The sequence below is a fragment of the Raphanus sativus genome, chromosome 6 (assembly GCF_000801105.2).
Source record: "Raphanus sativus cultivar WK10039 chromosome 6, ASM80110v3, whole genome shotgun sequence".
In the NCBI taxonomy this organism is placed as follows: domain Eukaryota; kingdom Viridiplantae; phylum Streptophyta; class Magnoliopsida; order Brassicales; family Brassicaceae; genus Raphanus; species Raphanus sativus.
In genome coordinates this window covers 5,823,380-5,844,322 of record NC_079516.1, presented here as the reverse complement: position 1 = coordinate 5,844,322, position 20,943 = coordinate 5,823,380, and the positions used below count along the sequence as shown (strand labels likewise).

Sequence of the window (20,943 nt, the reverse complement as noted above, 5' to 3'; positions counted from 1 at the left end):
AATCATTTTTATTGTATAGATTATTCGTTTTCTTTTGGATTTTGCACCATTGCTCGCAAAAAAATATATCTAAATTTACCATCTAATTGAGAACAGTTTTGAGGATGTCAACAGTCATATCGGCGATATCATGAATAGCCTTGTTACGTCCGGGGCAACGGACAATATCCGGCGAACAGGTCCTTACAGTTACCTGGCACAGACACAACTTATTTCATGTGAGAGATCACCAGAGAATACTTCTTAGCCTTTAGATCACCCAAAGCTGCCGGCCGGTAAAAAACTATCAATATTCAATAGCCGCGCCGTACTCCTCCAAGGTTCTTATAAACGGAGATGAGGTAATTTAACATCTGGTTCGTTTTCTTTGTCGTCGCATCGATAGAGATCGACCCAACATATTTTCATGAAAAGTAAATCCAAAATTAAAACATATAAGTATATTGTTAGCTACATAACTTGCAATATGTATGAGGGAATAGCAGACGATGACAAAGTTTAGTGAATTATGTCACATATAATAATCATATGGTCATTTAAACAGAAAATGTTTATCAAATCGTTCTTTCACAATTATCTATTATCTCACCTTGGAGATTGGAGGTTTTGCTTCTAGGATCAAGATTGAGAGTAGAGACGCATAGGGGTTGATAATGGTTTCTTTTGCAGAGTTGCTGTATAAGATTAGGCCCCGGAGGAGACAGATTTGGTTGAGACAAGGCTATCTGGATTTGGATAAACAAAGTAACGAATAATTTCATTAAGTTATTCATTTTGTTATTTGGTACTGGGGTATAGGGTTAGTGAATCGTTTCTGATTTGAAGGTTTGCTCTTATAGTCAATAGTTCTTTGGGTTGTTGACCAGGTTAAAAAATTTCTCAAGTTTTCAAACTGCGTGTAAAATAGATATGAACATCAAGTTAATAAGAGTTAATAAACAAACCACAGATTATCGTTGTTTAATTTACTGATTTGCCGTGATTAAGTTTCAAATACAAGGTAACATATTTCTTGTCAATGTTGAATACACATGGACTCCTTCTATGTGTGAAAGATGTGGAAATTTTGGCCACAAAGCCAAGCGGTGCCTTTTGACTTCTAAGCCGGCTAAAGATACCACACAACATACAGAAACAACAGAAGACGGCGGTGATATTCCTGTTGTGAATATTGATGTTATCCTAAATGGAAATGCATCGACAACGCCATCACCACCTGTACACCCGCAGGTCAATGCTAATCTCGAAATCTCTAATACAGAAACTGATATTCTTGTGGCGCAGAATCTAAGCATCGACTTGGAGAACCAATCGTCACTTGTCCAACCAAGTGTGACGGACTTTTCAAGACAATACTTTTGTTCTCTCAGATCATTTAACAGAAAAGACATCATCAGGGATTTTATCACCTTCTACTTCTCACTCTCAACAAGTGAAACATGCTACTCCATCTCACTCTCAACATGAGAAGCCCTCTCCTCCGCCTATTTCGGTAATCACTTTCTCCATATTAGTAGATTCACAATCTACTCCCAGTGATACATAAATTATGGAATCATTTCCATCAACTATTATCAACAACGAGGTTACAATAACTTTGGAGGTTGGTCCTTTAAACACAACACCTACCAATTGTGCATTTGAGAGTCCTTCTCAGTTTGCAATTCTAGGAGATGTGGATGAAGTTGGAATTGAGCCTTCAAGCTCGTTTAACTTCATAAGAGGTGGAAGAGAAACAAAGCCTCCTATCAAATACCACAGTATGGAATGGAAAACGGTTCGTGGGAGAGGCAAGCGTGGTCGTCACGGCCGAGGCGCCTCTCATTAGAAATTGTATTCATACCATCGATGGTCTATCTTATCTTTTCCATATCTTTGTTTTCACTGGTTTGGGATTAAATTCTCTCGTGAAGTTTGTTTCATGAAAACTTTTCCCGACTATAAGCCTTTCGGGTCTTATCATGTAATCGTTTTATTTTAAATTTGAAAGCCCTTTGTCAAAAAGAAAAAAGAAAGTTTCAAATACAATTCACTAACCTTTTCGGTCAAATCATGTCTTTTTGAGGAGACTAAAAGAGAGTGAAGAGAGAGAAGAGAGAACTCCGTCGTCATTACTGCTTCCGGCCGACGGCGTGGGTTTCCACAGCCACCGTCGGTCCGGATTTCTTGCCTGATTCCATCTTCCGCTTTTAAAGCTCCGTCCTTTTCTGTTTTTTCGGTTGGATATTTTGCTCCCATCGTCGCATCGCCCTCTCGGTGGACGGTCGGCTTTGGCACACCGATGTTGCTCCTTTCCGTCAAAGGAGAACATGCGGCTTCAGTTTGTGTGTTCAGTGGGAGGCTTTCTATGCTCCGGTTTCTCTTGGTTTGATAGCGTATTTGTGGCTTTCGACGTCGGATCTGGTGGAGCTCTCGAGTCGTCGAGTGAGGCTCTCTGGCGTTTTGATGTGGTGATGAAGTAGAGGCGAGCGGTGTTGTTTTGGGTGGAGATCTCGGGTTAAGTCCGGTGAAGCTCTCCGGTGGTCTTAAGTTGGTATCGGATCCGAAGATTCGCGACGACGAGTGGGTCTCGGTCGTGGTCTCCGGAGTAGACAAGCAACGGCGAAGCTCGGTGGTTGAAGATGATCGTGTAACACGTGTGCCCGTCTGGTCGTGGATCGTGACACGTGAGTGTGTTCACCGAGGTGTCGGTGGAGGTTGGTTTTTGTGTGGGTTTGGGCCTTGGCCCACTTTCCTTCGGTTTAGGCTGCCCAATTCTCGTTTGGGTTTTGGTTTAGTTGGTTTGTATGGGATTTGGGCTTCGACCTTGTATATTTTGGGCCTTGGACCTTTAATATATTTCAATTTGTGAAAAACAAAAAAAACCTTTTCGGTCAAAGACCCGTATAAGGCAATATAACCTCTTCGTGGACGAAAAGAGACCATGACCAGCCTTTCATGTCACCATAACTCCATATATTGATCCCATGATCAGCTTTTATTGTCTTCATTTATGTACTTGATTATGTTTGACTTGATAAACATGACTAGCTGTCCCTTAAACAAAAAAAAAAACATATGACTAGATGTCCCTCAAGCAAAAAAAACATATACTACATTTCACATAAATATTCATACATGTTGTTACATGCACATATGACCAGATGTCCATAGCAATCTCGTAAAATCAATATAATATGGACCAACTTAATATAGGTAGAATATTTTTCAAAACTAAATCTTATACAATTTTACCTAACATATAATATTATTAACTATATACCCTTAAATATAGCTTAAATAAGATAAAATTTAAAGAAGAAAAAATCTAAATAAATATCTCGGTCAATTATGTATTAGTTAAGATCTTCTATAATAATTATAATTGAAATATTTCTGACATCTTTAAATTTATTCCTGAAAAATATAAATAACAAAAATAAACTAATATTTTCATATAAATAAAATTTGGTTCTTCTAATATCATTTTTCAAATAATAAAAATTCATAAAATTACAAAAGTTACAGATCTAATAGCTTTTTCAATATTATGTACAATCTAAAAGTATATAAAAATTGCAAGCCATTGTTAGATCACAGGTTAATGACAATATTTTTGATTTTATCGGATTTTTAAAAAAAAAAAATTAACAAAATTTCAATTATTTTAAACCGGATTATATATCGATCATTGAGTTTACCGGTTCAACCATAGATCCGGATCAGATATGAAAACACTGAATATCTATTTTTAACATAAATCTCTAAATCAACATTTAAAAATAGTATTTAATACCAATTAATATTTTTACTCAAAACCAAATTCGGATCAAATCTAGTTGATCATAAAATGAAGGATTTTTCCGCATAATGAAAACTAAAAATAATAATTAATTGCAGGTTGAAACGTCATGAATGTACATTAAATTAATAGATTAAGTGTATCTAAGTCCATCAAAATTAAAAAAAAAAAACTGTTTTGGCATAATCATAACTTGTCACGCCTAGAAACATATAAATATGGACACGCCTAGGAATATATCCTGAGTAATACATCTTGTTTTCAACGTTTTAAGAGAAGAAAATGACGAAGACAATGATGATGATGGTAATGATGGCTACATTGATGGGAGTTGCGATGTGCGATATTGTAGATAAGACGTGCAAACAGACACCTGACTACACTCTTTGTCTCTCTCTCCTTCGCTCCGATCCAAGTAGTGCCTCCGCCGACACCGTTGGCCTTGGTCTCATCCTCGTCAACAAGATCAAGGTGTCTCTCTCTAAAATTAACTTATTTGTGATATCAGATCTCTTTTTCGAAACATGGGGTTGATTTTGTAACAATTTAAAGTTAAAGGTGACTATTACAAAAAGGGTAAAGTTTGGGGTTCATAATGTAAAGACTTCATCTGTTCAATGTAGGCGCTAGGAACTCAGACTCTCGGGCAGATCAACGTGGCGTACAAAACAAAACCGATGCTGAAACGTCAACTGGATGAATGCAAATTGAGATACAAAACGATCGTAGACGCTGACGTCCATACAGCCATTATAGCTATCAAAGGAAACCCTAAGTTCGCCGAGAGTGCAGTTGTCGACGCCGGCGTTGAAGCTTCCGTCTGCGAAGGAGGCTTTCCCAAAGGCCAATCTCCGTTAACCGGTTTGACCCAGAAAATGAACAAGATCTGCGATGTAACAAGAGCCATCGTCCGGATGTTGCTCTGAGTAATAATAGTTCTTGTAACTGTGACCTTATTGAAATTAATCATGTTATAAAAATGATGATTAAACTGATATAACTATCGATATACCTATTTAAACCGGATGAGTAGAGTTAATTTTACGTTCTAGTAAGCCGATATTGCCTTTGGTAATGATTGAACCGGTTCTCAAAATCGGACAAAATTGGGCACGAAGTTTCTGGAACTTAATCACGGGATATACCAATATTCACGAGCCAGATAACGACTGACGAGATAAAGCCCCACAATATATATTTTTCTCTCTTATATGGTGACAAATGTATTTTGAAGTTATATGGTCGACGTCGGGATAAAGTAAATTATGTATAATGGCAATTTTTTCCCATCTGAACCGACTCACATACGAGCTATTCACCAATACCACACATAGCATCTTTCCCTTGTTTTTGTGCCAACAACCACCTAAATAGCCAAAAAGGATAAAGTGTTACAAACAAAAAGTAAAGAGCAGACACAAATCCATGTCTACGGATTAGACAATTAGGTAGTGGTTTCAAGGTCGTTGATGGTCAACTCGTCACCGGACTCAAGTTCGTTCATCACCGGATTGAAAAGCGCCGCCGGTCTCATCAAAAGCTCGACCTTTTTATTATATTTATTATATTTTTTTTTTGTTAAAACTCATTTTGTTATGTTTCTATTTATTGTATTCTGAGTTGATTGTATTGTATTTGATGATTAATTAATTTTGGGGGTAATATAATTAATATTTTGTATTAATCCAAAATACATTAACTATAAATAGAAATTAACGTATTAGTTTTTGTATTGTATATTATATTAATTAGAAAACATAAAATTAAATAGAATTTAATGTATTTTCATGAATTAGGGACATACCATGTACGTTGCTAACTAGCGACTTTAAAATACATCGTTAAAAGGCGGCAAAATAGACGTTGTTAATTGCCATCGACTTATAGACATTTAAGAAAACGTCGCTATTTAGCTACATTAAAACGAAAATTTTTAATAGCGACACGCGATTAACAATGGCTTCAATTGGTGACTACACTTTAGGAAAAAAATAATGGTGAAATTCTTATTCCTCAAATTTTATACCATTTATGTTGAATTTTTGGTCAAATTATAGACATATGAGTCCCACTCCATTCCTCTAATTTTCTTATGAATGAAAAAATTTATGAAGAAAAAATTCCTTCTCCAATTTAGATGAGGAACGGATTGAACAATAATTCATATATTTCTGTTTATTCATTTCATTAATTGAATTTTTGTTCATTATTTTTTTCATTTTCTGTTCAATAAAAGTGTCACCAATTCAAGCCAATGTTTTCTGTGAGAGTCGTAAATACATCGTTAAACATGATTAACAAGGAATTAGCGACATTTACGGGCGTCTTTATCTATCTATTTTCTTGTAGTGAATTAGTTGTAATTATTGATGTTTTTAGACAAACTAGAAAGATTTAATTAAAAATCTGTAATTCCTACAAAAGTCTTAAAATCTTTTATTGTGATACATAGGGAGAGGGAGCACTACATTTGAAATAAATCTGTAATTCCTACAAAAATCTTAAAATCTTTTATTGTGATACAGAGGGAGTACTAAATTTGACATAAATGTTCATACATGTTGTTACATGCACATATGGCCAGATGTCCACAGCAATCTCGTAAAATTGATCATTAAAATGAGGGATTTTTTTCCTCATACTGAAAACTAAAAAATAAATTAACATCATGAATGTACACTAAACTAATAGATTAAATGTATCGAAGTCCCCCAAAATTAGAAACGTTTTGGCATAATCATAACTTGTCACACCTAAAAACATATAAATATGGACACGCCTAGGAATATATCCTAGGTATAGATCTTGTTTTCAACGTTTTAAGAGAAGAAAATGATGAAGACGATGATGATGATGGTAATGATGGCTACGATGATGGGAGTTGCGATGTGTGATATTGTAGATAAGACATGCAAACAGACACCTGACTACACTCTTTGTCTCTCTCTCCTCCGCTCCAATCCAAGTAGTGCCTCCGCCGACACCGTTGGCCTTGGTCTCATCCTCATCGACAAGATCAAGGTCTCTCTCTCTCTCTCTCCACATTAACTTATTTGTGATATCAGATCGCTTTTTCGAAACATGGGGTTGATTTTGTAACAATTTAAAGTTAAAGGTGACTATTACAAATAGGTAAACTTTGGGGTTCATACAATGTAAAGACTTCATCCGTTCAATGTAGGCGCTAGGAACTCAGACTGTCGGGCAGATCAACGTGGCGTACAAAACAAAACCGATGCTGAAACGTCAACTAGATGTATGTAGACTGAGATACAAAACGATAGCAGACGTTGACATCCACACAGCCATTACAGCTATCAAAGGAAACCCTGAGTTCGCCGAGAATGCAATTGTCGACGCCGGCAATGAAGCCTCCTTCTGCGAAGAAGGCTTTCCCAAAGGCCAATCTCCGTTAACCGGTTTGACCCAGAAAATGAACAAGATCTGCGACGTAACCAAAGCCATTGTCCGAATGTTGCTCTGAATAATAATAGTTCTTGTAACTGTGACCTTATTGAAATTAATCATCTTATAAAAATGATGATTGAGCTGATATAACTATCGATTCATACCTATTTAAACCGGATGAGTAGAGTTAATTTTACATTCTAGTAAGCCGGTATTGCCTTTGGTAAATGATTGAACCGGTTATCAAACTCGGGCAAAATTGGGCACGAAGTTTCTGGAACTTAATCACGGGATATACCAATCAATATTCACGAGCCAGATAACGACTGACGAGATAAAGCCCCATAATATATTTTCTCTCTCTCTTATATGGTGACAAATGTATTTTGAAGTTATATGGTCGACGTCGGGATAAAGTAAATTATGTATAATGGCAATTTTTTCCCATCTGAACCGACTCACATACGAGCTATTCACCAATACCACACATAGCATCTTTCCCTTGTTTTTGTGCCAACAACCACATAAATAGCCAAAAAGGATAAAGTGTTACAAACAAAAAGTAAAGAGCAGAAACATATCCATGTCTACAGATTAGACAATTAGGTAATTAGGTAGTGATCATCAATCAATACACATACACACTAAAACTCAATATGAAATACTCTAAAATAGCCGGAGCTGCTTACGTTTATAGTATATGATATTTCTATAAGAAATAGTTGTTAATCTACGAAGCTTCGTCACAGGTACAATTATAACTATGTATACCTAATAATCATTAGTCTTTATATAAGAAAATCATTAATCTATCTAAGTTAAAACATTTCTTGGTGAATAAGAGAACACAAGTTTAGTAACATGTAACAAAATTAGATAGCAAGTATATAAGTCCACAAACATAGCTAGTTAGTAGCACTCACAACAAGCAACACACGTCTTAACCTATTTGCACATCAGCCTTATTCTTGCTTTCTTCGAGTTTCAACTATCTCAGACGATGAAGAAATCCTCCGCCGTCACATCAACACTGTCTCTCTCCTTCTTCCTCCTCTTGCTCCTACCGTTTCTAGCTCGATCCTCCGATGACCTGATCGACACAATCTGCAAAGCGACACCGTTCTTTGACCTCTGTGAAGCTTCTCTCCGCCCGCTCTCTCCCTCACCTTCTGATACCAAGTCTATAGCCTCCGCAATGGCCAACGTCGTGCTCGGAAACATGACCGATACCTTAGGATATATCCAATCACTCATCAGACAGTCTCACGATCCGGCGGCGGAGCGAGCGCTGGCTCAGTGCGCCGAAGTGTACCGGCCGGTGGTTCGGTTCAACATTCCTCAGGCTATCGAGGCAATGCGGCGAGGAGAGTTCGGATTCGCGACGTATGTGCTCGGAGACGCTGAGAAACAGACTGATTCTTGCCAGAAATGGATCAACAGTGCCGGCGCCGACGATGAAAGCTTGGTGCCTCTTACGGCTAGAATAACAACGGTTAAGAATCTTTGTGACGTGGCCATATCTGTGATTAAGTCTCTAGTGAATGGTCGTTGAGAATCTTTGTGTGGGTTTAAAATAATAATCATATATGTTCATATATTTGTAATCATTGACACGAACTAATAAATTAATAAACCCGGAAGAAATCTTGCTGGAAAATTGATAATCTAGTAATTAACTTCTTGAAAGAAAAAATAAGAGAAGTAATCATCTGCAAAAGGATACATACAGTACATGGATTGATAGCAACCAATTTAGTCCAATGTGTTTAATTAGTCTGAATATGGTTTTCAATCCAGTTATTTTTTTTTTTGATAAATCCAGTTAAATTTTTGTTCCATTTGTTTGATTTTTAACAACATACAACATAAACAAAATAAACAAGACTTGTAAGACAGTCGAATATCTTTTCTGATGAAGTCTTTTGAGTATTTCGTGGTAGATTGTTTCGCATGCAGAACGAGCTTCACCGCAAAATCGTAGGAAAAAAAAATTATATTGTTGTTAATTCCATTAGTATAATACAGTAGTATGTTTATATTTCCTGCATTTTTGCTATTATTTGTGTTGTTGAGTTGAGATATGACAATTCAAAACTTAAGAGCATATGAAAAAGTTGACAAAAAAAAAGAGCATATGAAAACTTAATGGGCCTTATAATGGCCCCACGAAACATCCGGAGACAGCAATGAAACAGACATAATGGACCTTTGAAAATACACACACGTGGAATCACATGTTCATTTAGTTTTGCGCAGCATTAAAAGCGGTCGTTAAACTCAGTGGGAGTGTTTTAGATACATCCACATGGATTCTGTTTCCAAATATACAATGCTATGTAAATAAGGAAAAAAAATTTAAATTTCAACTGCAAACATCGTTAGCATGTGATTTCAAATATAAAAAAAGTATACCAATAATGCTGGTTTCATATATCTTTTTACGTTTTGGTTTCGTCAAAATCTGGATGTTTCTTTGCATTTTGTCAAAAGCACCACAATCATCTACTAATATAACCCCAATTCTATTATAGTAGTACATATAAAAAAAGATGTATAACACTAATTTTATTTTATTTTATTTTTGTAACTTCTCTCATATTATTTCTAGGAAAAAAACATTACAAAACAATTCTTACCCACATCGGATAGTTTATTGTTTTTGCCCCCAAAAATTTATCTGTGTACGAGTAGAGTACATGATCCACCGAAGCACCGACAATCTAAACCGACAAATGGTTCGATAACCAGTGATGAAATTGTCCAATTCCAGCTCTTTGGTTTACGCTTCATTGTGAAACTCTATTCATCTTCTTTTCAAACCGGAAACTGGTTTTGGTAAACTGCGCGTACATAAATAACAGGATTAGAAGTTATCCTTTTCTTTGGTCAACGGATAAGAAAGAAGTTATTCAGACAGTGAAAAGATAACTGCTGTACTTACTTCGGCAATCTCTGTGCTAAACCCGAACCGGTATAACCACCATCCGGTTCACTCGCAGACGGATTTCCCGCGTATTGAACCGAAACAAAACCACCATTAGCTTTTCCGGTGTCTACTAACGGAGATCTCCCGGAGCTAGCGGCTGCTCTCGGTGGAAATCCTGAAATTTTCAGAAAAGAGACAATTTAGATTAATCAAAATTGAAAATAGCAAAACGCAAACGCAAACTCAATCGCAAATAATCAAATCAAACCTTGCAAAACGAGGACGAAGAAGAATATAACGGTGAGAAGCGTGGCCAATACATTGCCGAGAGATGAAGCCGCAGACGCAGCTTTAGCCGCTCTCGATTTCTTCAGAGCTCTCATACGTTCGACCCTCGCGCGTTTCAGTATCGCCAACTCAGCGATCTCTCTTATCAGTTTCCGATCAGCTGCGTCTAGCGACGGTCCACGCGGCGGCCGGGGAGGCTTCGACGCCGATTTCTTGCGGTTCTCCTTCCTATCGCTCCTTCCCCATCCCGGTTTCGCAGACTGAACCGGAGCCGCACTGTTTTCTAACGAACCAACGGTTTCTTCTCCGGTAACCGGTTTGTTATCTGTAGACATCGGTATCATTGGCTCCTCCGAAGATTGTGCATCGACGATTCCTTTCTCAAGATCGACATCAAAATCGAGACTCATTCCCATTATCCACTCAAGACAAAGATACCAAAACCGAAAAAGAACACAGCCCTCACACTTCAGACAAGAATCGAAGTTCTTTTAGGTCTTGAATCTCTAATCAAGATCTATCACCGATAGAGATGAAATGATACGCATGTGCAAACTAGATGTCTCTCTGTGTGAGTTTGTCTTATATTGACGCTTGTGACGCGTTTAATAGCCAGTAAATTATTGAATTACAGCTAACGCGTCGTCTCCAGGAAAAAAAAACTAATAATCAGCAAAAAAATAAAATCACAAACTTTAAATTTTTTATCAATCAATAAAAGAAAATACTTTAGTGCAGAATATGGATAATTATCGAATCGAAAATCACGTGGTGGGTGTATACATAGATAAAAATAAAAGTAGAGAGTTTGAATTGAAGTTTAGTTGTTGCTTTTATTCAAGATACTGTCAAAAGTAGGTAACTAATCTCGGACATGAAGCAAGGAACAGCTGTGTTATTGCTTTTTTCGGTGCCGTGACTTAGGGGAAAACATATAAATTAATTATTTTTCAACGTATCAAATACGAAAAGAAAAAAAAACTGAACGGAAATGTTGTGAATAAAATTAGAAAAGTATTTGAAACTTGTTGTTGTACCTTGAAAAGAAAGAGAAGGAGACACAGATCCGATACTGAAGAGAAGAGTAGAGAGACCGAGGAGAAAATGCCGGATTAGTTGTCCGAGTTCAGACCGATTCAAAAAAGAAAACTAAATCAGGACAAAGAAAAAGAAGGACTTTTATACACACATTCGTCGAAATATAGATGGTTTTATTCTGAGATATTGACAACGAAATAAATTAAATTATTTGATGAGAAAAGACAGCAGAGTTGATTTCGAAACAGATATAGAAGTGTGTTGTGTTCGGACATGTGTTGCTGTCCTAAATATATAACGGAGATTACGCATGTGAGCTTTTCTCCAGCAGGGAAGCTTCACGTCACCGACGCAGAGAGAAGCGGGCCAAATATTCTTTTATTCCATTTAGATCCTCTTTTTCATTTTCTCACGCTTTGGCACCACCCGTAAAATATGAATGCGGCATTTACTATTGATCACAAGATATAGAAGGTCACAAACATTTGAAATTAATATTAAACAAAAGTGCATCTATCTTATTAAAGGTGAAGTACAAATTCGGTGCGTTTGGATACTTGGATAAGATTAATAAAAAAATTTGGTGTGTTTGGTTATAGCTATAAAAAATGGAGTGTTTGGAAACTTGAATAGTAGTATCTATTAATTGTGTTTCCATATTTCACTTAGTTTAACAATTTAATTAATTATATTACCTTAATAATAAATTACATCATTAATTATATTACCATAATAATAATAGTGCATATTTTTATTTATTAGTTAATCAATATTAACTTTGTGCCAATTATAAAATCAAAAATGCTAAATAATTAGGTTTTACATATGATTAAACATTTGGTTTATTTTATTTTACTAAAATATTTTTATTTTAGTTACAATCGGTGGAAAATTACGTACCCAAAAACATAGTTCAAAAATATGTTTTGTGAATAAAATAATAACTTAAATCAAAATACTTAAAATGTCCTACATTTATTGTCACTTAATTTTCCACTCCATATAATTATTTTACTTGATAAAAAAACTCTTTCTATTTCACTTAATTTAGCAAAACACATAAAACAGTTTTTTATTAATTTATATAATCATTTAGACATGAACATTATCTGTCTATTTAGGTACATGTTGTTCTTTTCGGGTATCCTTTTTTTTGGTAACAAAGTCCCGCTTGAATATTATAAATTTATGTGTGGATTTTGAGTTGGATCATTCTAGATCTGGATGAATTCGGTTCTGATGTATAGGAACCTAAAAATATCTAAATAACCAATGTATCTAAAACGGGTTCGGATATTTGTAACAAAAATAACCATATAACCTGATTCAGTCCAGATCTTTTGAGTATCGTTAGTTACCAGATCTTTTGAATATCGATGTATAAAAATATATTTCACAGGCCAATTTAACAAAATATTAATTGGTTCAGTTGAAATAAATATATTTTAAAAAATTATATGAACTGAAAAAATCACTATAAGAGTACTTACATTTGGATTCAAATCATTTTTTTAATAACAAACTACACAAATATGTTGATTTGTATACAAATTTAAATTACAATGTAAATATTTAATTGAACACAATTAATACAGAAATATGTCACATTGTTTAAACAAAATATCAAAGTAAGCAGTTGCGTTCTAAAATCATTTATTTTAACAACAAGCCAAATAAATATGTTGATTGGAGAGGGAATAAAATAAAGCGAGAGAAATACATAGTTTACCAGAGACACTCTATATGTCAAATTTATTATAAAGAATTTTTTACTAAGATAAATACATTCAATAATTATAAACAAATAATATATTTCATAAAAGTAAAAAATAATATCCGCGCTTCGATATGTTGATTGGAGAGGGAATAAAACAAAGTCAGAGAAACACATAGTTTACCAGAGACACTATGTGTGTCAAATTTATTATAAAGAAAGTTTTACTAAAATAAATATATTCAATAATTACAAACAAATAATATATTTCATAAAAGTAAAAAATAATACTCGCGCTTTCGAAGCGCGGGTCAAAATCTAGTTTCTATTATTTTAAAACATGTAAGTCTTTAAAATTTGGAAACAAACTATTTGTCTATAAGTTTATAACTGATGCTTCTAAAATTGTTCGTATAATAGTTTTCTTTCTATAGATATTTTTTCTTTCTTCTAATATATTAAAAGTTAAAATTTGTACTTTTTACGGACTATATGTTATGTGTTTACGGACGCAGCGTGGAATCCCTCAACCATCGAAGTAGGATTCAGATGGATCATCGATGATCGGACATCGACATCTCAATATGCAGCGACTTCGACTTCTGTCTCCTCGTCCCGCAAAAACTTTGACTTTGCTCACAGTCATGAACTTTGCCATCTTTCATGGTATTGATTCGATATCAATTCTCTCTTACTCTTAAATTTTCATCAATTCAATCAAGAAGGAGATGAAACTTGAGATCTTTGGAGTATTGCTGATATTTACCGTCTTTTAACCTCATTTAAGTCTATTTCGTTTAACTTTATCCTTAGATCAGAAAATATTAGGGCTGATTCTATAGCAAAATAGGTCTTTTGAACCATGAGCCCATTTAAATATTTTGAACGAAATCAGAGTTTGAACAAAAAAAATTGTATTTTTTTTTTTGAGCAACAAAAAAAAAATGTATTTTTTTGTATAGTGACAAGAAAAATCAAGACCAGGTCAGAATCATGTAGACAAAGACAAATATAGCGACATGTATTGTCACAGACTCGTACACTGAAGAGATTTGGACCCAGTTTTATCAGTACAAATCTATCGGGCCCAGTTTACAAATATCTAAAACTAACTATCTCAACGAGAAAACGCTCTCGCAACGCAGTGAAATATAGGGCATATGTCCCCTGACTAATAAAAAATTCGGATTTTAACTCATAAGTATCTGATTATAATGAACCTAAACCTCGTGCTTAAAGAGAAAGTTCGTCAACGTTTTTTGGTCGCAACGCGTAAAGTTGGCAACAACCTCGTTTAGCATTCTTTTTTTTTCTGAAGCTATCGTTTAGCATTCTTTCTCATATAAAATTCAGTCTAATCAAATCCCCCAACATTATAGTTTCTTGGTCAACATTTTCACATTATGCTATATGTTGAATAAGGGTCTTGATATCATCCTCTGTAATTTACGCGATGCTTTTATTTTCTTACTGTTCATACCAAGTATGAAACAGTAATGTTACAAAATCACAGTTACTGAGGTTCAGTAACCAATAAGTGAATGAACTTCAGTTTCGACTTTCACTCCAAAGAAATCAATAATTTAGGAAAATCATACGGCATGGAGTGTCTGATTGGCAAGGAAGTTTTTTCATATTATTTTATCACATGTCGTTACAGCATTACAAATGCAAATTAAACGTGGGTAAAAGGAAGTTACAACAACAATACTTTGAAAGATAAAGACATACGCCTTAATTATTATGTAGACCTTATTCATGCGCATAGGCAAGCAAACATTATTGGTCATGACACAAAACGTAAAACAAACAGAAGGGAAACACACCGTACGTGATCAAACATAAAGCATACTTAACCGACGAGGCCAAAGGGATTTGGGACGACGCTAAAGAGACCTGGGACGAGGTCGAGGATGCTGAGACCGTTGCTGGAAGTGGCTCCGAGTAGAGCTAAAGGTGCCATGAGTAATCCACCGGCAGGAAGGCTGGCGTTGCAGCTGGTGAGAGGGGTCGTGACGATGATCCTACAACCGGAGTTGAGGAGTGTTGAAGGAGAAAAGATAGTGCCCATAGTAGGAAGCGAGAATACTCCATTAGCGTTCGTAGTCGTACTTGAAACATTTTGCCCAGCGCACTGGAGCACAATTCCCGCATCTGTTTGTTTATTTGCAGCATTAGATAATTAGCAAATGTGTATAGAACCAAATTTACAGTTAAATATTATCTCATGAACATGTATCCTTGTCCTTGTGTCCGTACATGTAGATGTTTTCGAGTCTTTTTTTTGTCAGCTATACATTTGAGTGTACAAAGATTTAGTACGGAAGATATATGAACAGTTACTAGATTCAATAGAATTCTCCTTATACATTTAATATTCATGGTTTTACATATATAAGTCTAGTTTTACAATTTACAAACATGTAATGCCATATTTTCTAATATACGTTTAAATGATGGTAAACTTTAAAAAAAAAAAATTAAAATGATGGTAACTTATTCGTGAATATTATTTAACTCATGAATTATGAATAAAAGAAAAAACTGTTGAGTGTGTGTGTGATATATAAGTGTTACATAGTCAACATCAAATCCCGCTTTGATCGAAAGAAAAAGTATGAGAACAGAGAATTTACTAGGGAAAGGAGGAGGAACGGAAGTGACGTTATTGGTAGAGACGGTGCCAGTGACAGAGCACCTAAGAAGACCTTGGATATTAAAGATACTAGTAATACTGCCAAGAAGCCCGCCAAGAAGTCCGCCAAGACCACCAAGACCACCAAGCTGAGCATTAGCAATTGGAGACACCACAATGAGACACATCAAGATCAATGAGAAAGTTATGTTTTTGTTCCTGAGGATTGCCATGTTTTTAGGATTACAAAAGACAAATGTATTTCAAACTATAGAGCAGAGATGAGTAATTTATTTTCTTTGTTGTAACTGGTACTGGATGTGATGAAGTGAGGTCTTTCCCTTGCAGCTCTATTTATAGAACAAGAATCATAGATCTCGCCCTTCTTACTTAATTACTTTGCTTTCATGTATTTAAAGTTGAATAATGCTTTCATTATGAACCGAATCCCAATGTGTAATTTCAACGGTGTCGTAGGACAATATTTTGTTTTAATTATTATTTTCTAGTTACAATTTATCCAAAGAATATCTATTCGTAATTTGATTTGAAGGAATATCCGTTTTCCCCTTTTTGAACAGACAAGGAATATTGTAAGACTAGTCGGGGGTATAACAAATTTCGAACCCATGCACGATGGTGTGATAACTTCGAGAACTCAACCCGTATGTATTGATATATTCACAAATCACAATGCATGTAGTGTAAACACACAAAAGGTAACGAGATGTAATCAATAAAATTTATATTGAGCTTCCTCCCACATTTGATAAAAGTAGCCACGCCGGATCTCCAAGTGCAACTGCCTCAGCTTAACATTATTGGCTTTACCTTGTTTTATTCTTTTCCCAAGGTCAATCCTATTCGGGTTTAAATCTTTTGTAACAAATTACAAACTCTTTCCTATTAAATGGTAATTCATATTTTGGCAAAAAAATAGTGCAACTGCCATATATGATTGAAACCGTACTTCTCTAGTTACACTCTTTGCAATCGCTCGGCCAATAGTATTCACCAAAGTTCATACCGAGTGAAAATCACACACCTCGAAACCAATTTTGTCGGATAAATTTTCATATCTTGGCCGAGATCTAGGCTGTAGAAGCTTTGTCATCGCCATAACACAGTCGGACACCAGCTCCACCTTTCAATAATGCGAGCCTCGGAAACCTTCCAATGCCCATAAAATGCACATATCTTCATTCCGCAACAAGCCGGTGATTCGTTGCGCCATAGGCATCCTATATGAAGTAATGCGTTGCCAACTTACCATAGATATCTTGTAAGATTATGCTCCTCCACTTAGTACCTTAGTACTGACGCATTCACACATGACAGAGACACATTGCACTTAACTACACCACACCTTATCTCGGTTTGATCCACTAGCTTCAAAAAAAATTATATGGTTACAGTTTTCTTGTCCCAAAGTCGCATCCATGTTCAGAGAAATATTGACTTCGTATACAAAATAAAATTAATAATCTTAAAAAAACTGGAAAATACAAATGATCATAAAACCATGCAAATAGGAAAATTTTATTTAATAAATAGGCATATTAAAAAAATATAAACAATATAAAAAATATCATTTAAATTTAATTATAAACAATATAAAAAATAAAATTTATTATATCGATTTATTTACTATGAAATAATTGTAAATAACAATTATTATTTTATTTATATGTCAGCACCAATTTAATTATATATGTAATAGTCATCGATATCTCACTAATTTAATATAAGTAAAAGACACAAATAAATAACAATACATAAAATTATATGTATATATAACATTCAAGGCATGGATCTTAATCTAATTATTAATTATAATTCTGCCTGACCAGATATACTTCAACATTTAGTCCAAATATTATGTGCTAAGAAACACTAAATTTTCAAAATCTTGTTTTGTAATTACTTGGTTCTATAGATATACTTCAGTGTAGGATTCTGTGAAATCTGTCAAGCACTTACTGAGCGAGAACTCAACGCTAACAAGTGGACAACTTGATCGGTGCAGGAATTTTTTTTTCTGGTCTCGTGGAGTTTCACTCACATTTACATATGAATAGGTTCATGGACCAATCTATAACACAAGTTGGGTAGTGGATTTGCGACTGTCTCCTTATATCAATAGTCTGCTTTGTGTAAGTTTGATTTGTTTATATACAACAAAAATATTTAAGCAGCCATATTGAAATCTAAGAGTCCCCCCCACTTCTCAACCCCTACGATTTGGGGTTTGAGAGTTACGACCACTTGACTTCTTGTTGTTGAAGTTGGACTTTGGCAAAATATGAGTGGATTCACCGTGTCCTTTTTTCTCGGCCCAAACTTTTAGTCCGAATATTTTTATTTCATGATCTCTTGAACAATCCCTTTTGAAAATCAACATTTTATAGATTTTGCACAATAATGTTATTTTCTTTTAGCACTAACGCTAAACACAGAAATATGTACTCAACTAGTTCTTTTATCCTTTTTATTTATTTATTATAAACTAGAAAGTTTTTACTGCTATGATTGTGTTAATCATCAAATTAGTATTGTGATAGTCCACTTATATAGTTATGTTTTTCTTTCACTATTTTTAGACTATTTTGGTTATCGTTGCAAGTTGATATACTATTTTGAGACTATTTTGGTAGTCCACTTATAGTTATATTAATTTTTTTCTTCTCTCAAAACTAACACAAAACCAAAACTCAGTAAAAAATATCATTTCACTTGATACCTAAGTTTTCTTAAGATTATTAATTTTATTTTGTATACGAAGTCAATATTTCTCGGAACATGGATGCGACTTTGGGACAAGAAAACTGTAACCATATAATTGTTTTTGAAGCTAAGTGGATCAAACCGAGATAAGGTGTGGTGTAGTTAAGTGCAATGTGTCTCTGTCATGTGCGAGTGCGTCAGTACTAAGGTACTAAGTGGAGGAGCATAATCTTACAAGATATCTATGGTAAGTTGGCAACGCATTACTTCATATAGGATGCCTATGGGGCAACGAATCACCGGCTTGTTGCGGAATGAAGATATGTGCATTTTATGGGCATTGGAAGGTTTCCGAGGCTCGCATTATTGAAAGGTGGAGCTGGTGTCCGACTGTGTTATGGCGATGACAAAGCTTCTACAGCCTAGATCTCGGCCAAGATATGAAAATTTAATCCGACAAAATTGGTTTCGAGGTGTGTGATTTTCACTCGGTATGAACTTTGGTGAATACTATTGGCCGAGCGATTGCAAAGAGTGTAACTAGAGAAGTACGGTTTCAATCATATATGGCAGTTGCACTATTTTTTTGCCAAAATATGAATTACCATTTAATAGGAAAGAGTTTGTAATTTGTTACAAAAGATTTAAACCCGAATAGGATTGACCTTGGGAAAAGAATAAAACAAGGTAAAGCCAATAATGTTAAGCTGAGGCAGTTGCACTTGGAGATCCGGCGTGGCTACTTTTATCAAATGTGGGAGGAAGCTCAATATAAATTTTATTGATTACATCTCGTTACCTTTTGTGTGTTTACACTACCATTGTGATTTGTGAATATATCAATACATACGGGTTGAGTTCTCGAAGTTATCACACCATCGTGCATGGGTTCGAAATTTGTTATACCCCCGACTAGTCTTACAATATTCCTTGTCTGTTCAAAAAGGGAAAACGGATATTCCTTCAAATCAAATTACGAATAGATATTCTTTGGATAAATTGTAACTAGAAAATAATAATTAAAACAAAATATTGTCCTATGTAAAGTAGAATAGAATAAATATATTATTGTGTTGTGATCAATATGAGAATACAAGATCCATATATATAGTGCTAACATTAGCATAATGTTGATACTAGATAATGTTAACTTTCCTAAACACGTAATGGAAATATGCTAAGAATATATTGAAGTTGACTTGCTCTTCAAGTCTTTCCTTTTAGTCTTCAAGGTCTTCATGGGTTTCACGGACTTCATAATCTTGGTCCGTAAGATACACATCTTCCGGCCCGACATATCTCTAATACTCCCCCGCACGACAAACGTGGGATGCAACACGCAAATCTGCAACCACAAAGTAGACCACGTATGTCGTGGACATTATATCGAGGAAAACAAATCAGTAGATTCCTTCGGGAATGAACTTCAATTTAGACAAGGAAGATGAAAACTTCAGCTCTTTTTTGGTCTTGACAATGGGAATACATCCCGTGGGCGCAACTGCAGCTCCAAAAAACAATCGTCCATGACTTGGACAGTCCATACACCGGACTAAAAAAAACTTGACCTAAGAATTTGAGCGTTCAACTAGAACTCCCCCGTAATGGTTAAACTATAACCAATAAATCCCAAACTATGGGAAAACAACTAACTCTGAGAAATTCTAAACTATAGAAAATCTCTAACAAAAATAACCCATGTGAAACCACAACCTTTTAACATTACTGAAAACCTCGTATTCTCTTGCACTCACAAAAAACAAACCAATATAGGAAAAAAAAACCAGAAAAAAATCTTTGACTTGAAGCCAATCTAACGTACTAGACAAACCCTAATAATATTATTAACTAAAAAGAAAAACCAAACCTAGCTGCTCATGATCACGTCACAACGTCTTCATCGTCACTATTCTCACCATCTTCTTCAGCATCGCCAACACCAACGATGTCTACCATTATCAACGCAAAAACTTTAGTTTTGCTCCACAAAAATCGACTGCTCTGATACCATGTAAAGTAGAATAGAATAAATATATTATTGTGTTGTGATCAATATGAGAATACAAGATCCATATATATAGTGCTAACATTAACATAATGTTGATACTAGATAATGTTAACTTTCCTAAACACGTAATGGAAATATGCTAAGAATATATTGAGGTTGACTTGCTCTTCAAGTCTTTCCTTTTAGTCTTCAAGGTCTTCATGGGTTTCACGGACTTCATAATCTTGGTCCGTAAGATACACATCTTCCGGCCCAACATATCTCTAATATCCTACGACACCGTTGAAATTACACATTGGGATTCGGTTCATAATGAAAGCATTATTCAACTTTAAATACATGAAAGCAAAGTAAGTAGGAAGGGCGAGATCTATGATTCTTGTTCTATAAATAGAGCTGCAAGGGAAAGACCTCACTTCAT

At 35.0% G+C, this 20,943-nt stretch overlaps 5 protein-coding genes and 1 pseudogene across 7 annotated transcripts; 3 read left to right on the top strand and 3 right to left on the bottom strand.

The window, feature by feature from the left end:
- Positions 1 to 82: 82 nt before the first annotated feature.
- LOC108807680 (pectinesterase inhibitor-like) lies at positions 83 to 893 on the bottom strand (annotated as a pseudogene).
- A 3,050-nt stretch (positions 894 to 3,943) lies between these two features.
- Positions 3,944 to 4,781, top strand: LOC108812031 (cell wall / vacuolar inhibitor of fructosidase 1-like). Its single transcript, XM_018584169.2, has 2 exons — positions 3,944 to 4,252; positions 4,405 to 4,781. Exons 1-2 carry the CDS (start codon positions 4,064 to 4,066, stop codon positions 4,705 to 4,707), a joined length of 492 nt encoding a protein of 163 aa, XP_018439671.1. The 5' UTR covers positions 3,944 to 4,063; the 3' UTR covers positions 4,708 to 4,781.
- Positions 4,782 to 6,347: 1,566 nt separating this feature from the next.
- Positions 6,348 to 7,346, top strand: LOC108812032 (cell wall / vacuolar inhibitor of fructosidase 1-like). Its single transcript, XM_018584170.2, has 2 exons — positions 6,348 to 6,802; positions 6,963 to 7,346. The coding sequence occupies exons 1-2, from the start codon at positions 6,614 to 6,616 to the stop codon at positions 7,263 to 7,265; spliced, it is 492 nt and encodes a 163-aa protein (XP_018439672.1). The 5' UTR covers positions 6,348 to 6,613; the 3' UTR covers positions 7,266 to 7,346.
- A 703-nt stretch (positions 7,347 to 8,049) lies between these two features.
- Positions 8,050 to 8,829, top strand: LOC108812026 (cell wall / vacuolar inhibitor of fructosidase 1-like). Its single transcript, XM_018584163.2, has one exon. The coding sequence runs from the start codon at positions 8,190 to 8,192 to the stop codon at positions 8,739 to 8,741; it is 552 nt and encodes a 183-aa protein (XP_018439665.1). The 5' UTR covers positions 8,050 to 8,189; the 3' UTR covers positions 8,742 to 8,829.
- A 908-nt stretch (positions 8,830 to 9,737) lies between these two features.
- Positions 9,738 to 11,696, bottom strand: LOC108812024 (uncharacterized). 3 transcript variants are annotated; one of them, XM_018584161.2, is made up of 4 exons: positions 11,441 to 11,696; positions 10,384 to 11,065; positions 10,131 to 10,290; positions 9,738 to 10,029 (listed from the first exon to the last, which is right to left on the bottom strand). In XM_018584161.2, the coding sequence occupies exons 2-4, from the start codon at positions 10,817 to 10,819 to the stop codon at positions 9,993 to 9,995; spliced, it is 633 nt and encodes a 210-aa protein (XP_018439663.2). In that variant the 5' UTR covers positions 10,820 to 11,065; positions 11,441 to 11,696; the 3' UTR covers positions 9,738 to 9,992. The 3 variants fall into 3 exon arrangements, with proteins under 3 accessions (XP_018439663.2, XP_018439664.2, XP_056846106.1); XM_018584162.2 differs by having other exon boundaries at positions 10,384 to 11,049; XM_056990126.1 differs by having other exon boundaries at positions 10,384 to 11,696.
- Positions 11,697 to 14,766: 3,070 nt separating this feature from the next.
- Positions 14,767 to 16,115, bottom strand: LOC130496519 (phylloplanin-like). The gene is made up of 2 exons (XM_056988631.1): positions 15,792 to 16,115; positions 14,767 to 15,309 (listed from the first exon to the last, which is right to left on the bottom strand). Exons 1-2 carry the CDS (start codon positions 16,021 to 16,023, stop codon positions 15,008 to 15,010), a joined length of 534 nt encoding a protein of 177 aa, XP_056844611.1. The 5' UTR covers positions 16,024 to 16,115; the 3' UTR covers positions 14,767 to 15,007.
- Between the last annotated feature and the right edge of the window lie 4,828 nt (positions 16,116 to 20,943).

What these genes read in the sequence shown, in the direction of transcription:
- LOC108812032 (XM_018584170.2), top strand. Translation starts at nt 6,614, where the DNA reads ATGATGAAGACGATGATGATGATGGTAATGATGGCTACGATGATGGGA. An exon ending in TCCTCATCGACAAGATCAAG is followed by an intron (nt 6,803 to 6,962) that starts GTCTCTCTCTCT and finishes CGTTCAATGTAG; the next exon opens with GCGCTAGGAACTCAGACTGT.
- LOC108812024 (XM_056990126.1), bottom strand. Translation starts at nt 10,819, where the DNA reads ATGGGAATGAGTCTCGATTTTGATGTCGATCTTGAGAAAGGAATCGTC. An exon ending in CTTCGTCCTCGTTTTGCAAG is followed by an intron (nt 10,291 to 10,383) that starts GTTTGATTTGAT and finishes TGAAAATTTCAG; the next exon opens with GATTTCCACCGAGAGCAGCC. An exon ending in TTAGCACAGAGATTGCCGAA is followed by an intron (nt 10,030 to 10,130) that starts GTAAGTACAGCA and finishes ATGTACGCGCAG; the next exon opens with TTTACCAAAACCAGTTTCCG.
- LOC108812031 (XM_018584169.2), top strand. Translation starts at nt 4,064, where the DNA reads ATGACGAAGACAATGATGATGATGGTAATGATGGCTACATTGATGGGA. An exon ending in TCCTCGTCAACAAGATCAAG is followed by an intron (nt 4,253 to 4,404) that starts GTGTCTCTCTCT and finishes TGTTCAATGTAG; the next exon opens with GCGCTAGGAACTCAGACTCT.
- LOC130496519 (XM_056988631.1), bottom strand. Translation starts at nt 16,023, where the DNA reads ATGGCAATCCTCAGGAACAAAAACATAACTTTCTCATTGATCTTGATG. An exon ending in CGTTCCTCCTCCTTTCCCTA is followed by an intron (nt 15,310 to 15,791) that starts GTAAATTCTCTG and finishes ATAAACAAACAG; the next exon opens with ATGCGGGAATTGTGCTCCAG.
- LOC108812026 (XM_018584163.2), top strand. Translation starts at nt 8,190, where the DNA reads ATGAAGAAATCCTCCGCCGTCACATCAACACTGTCTCTCTCCTTCTTC.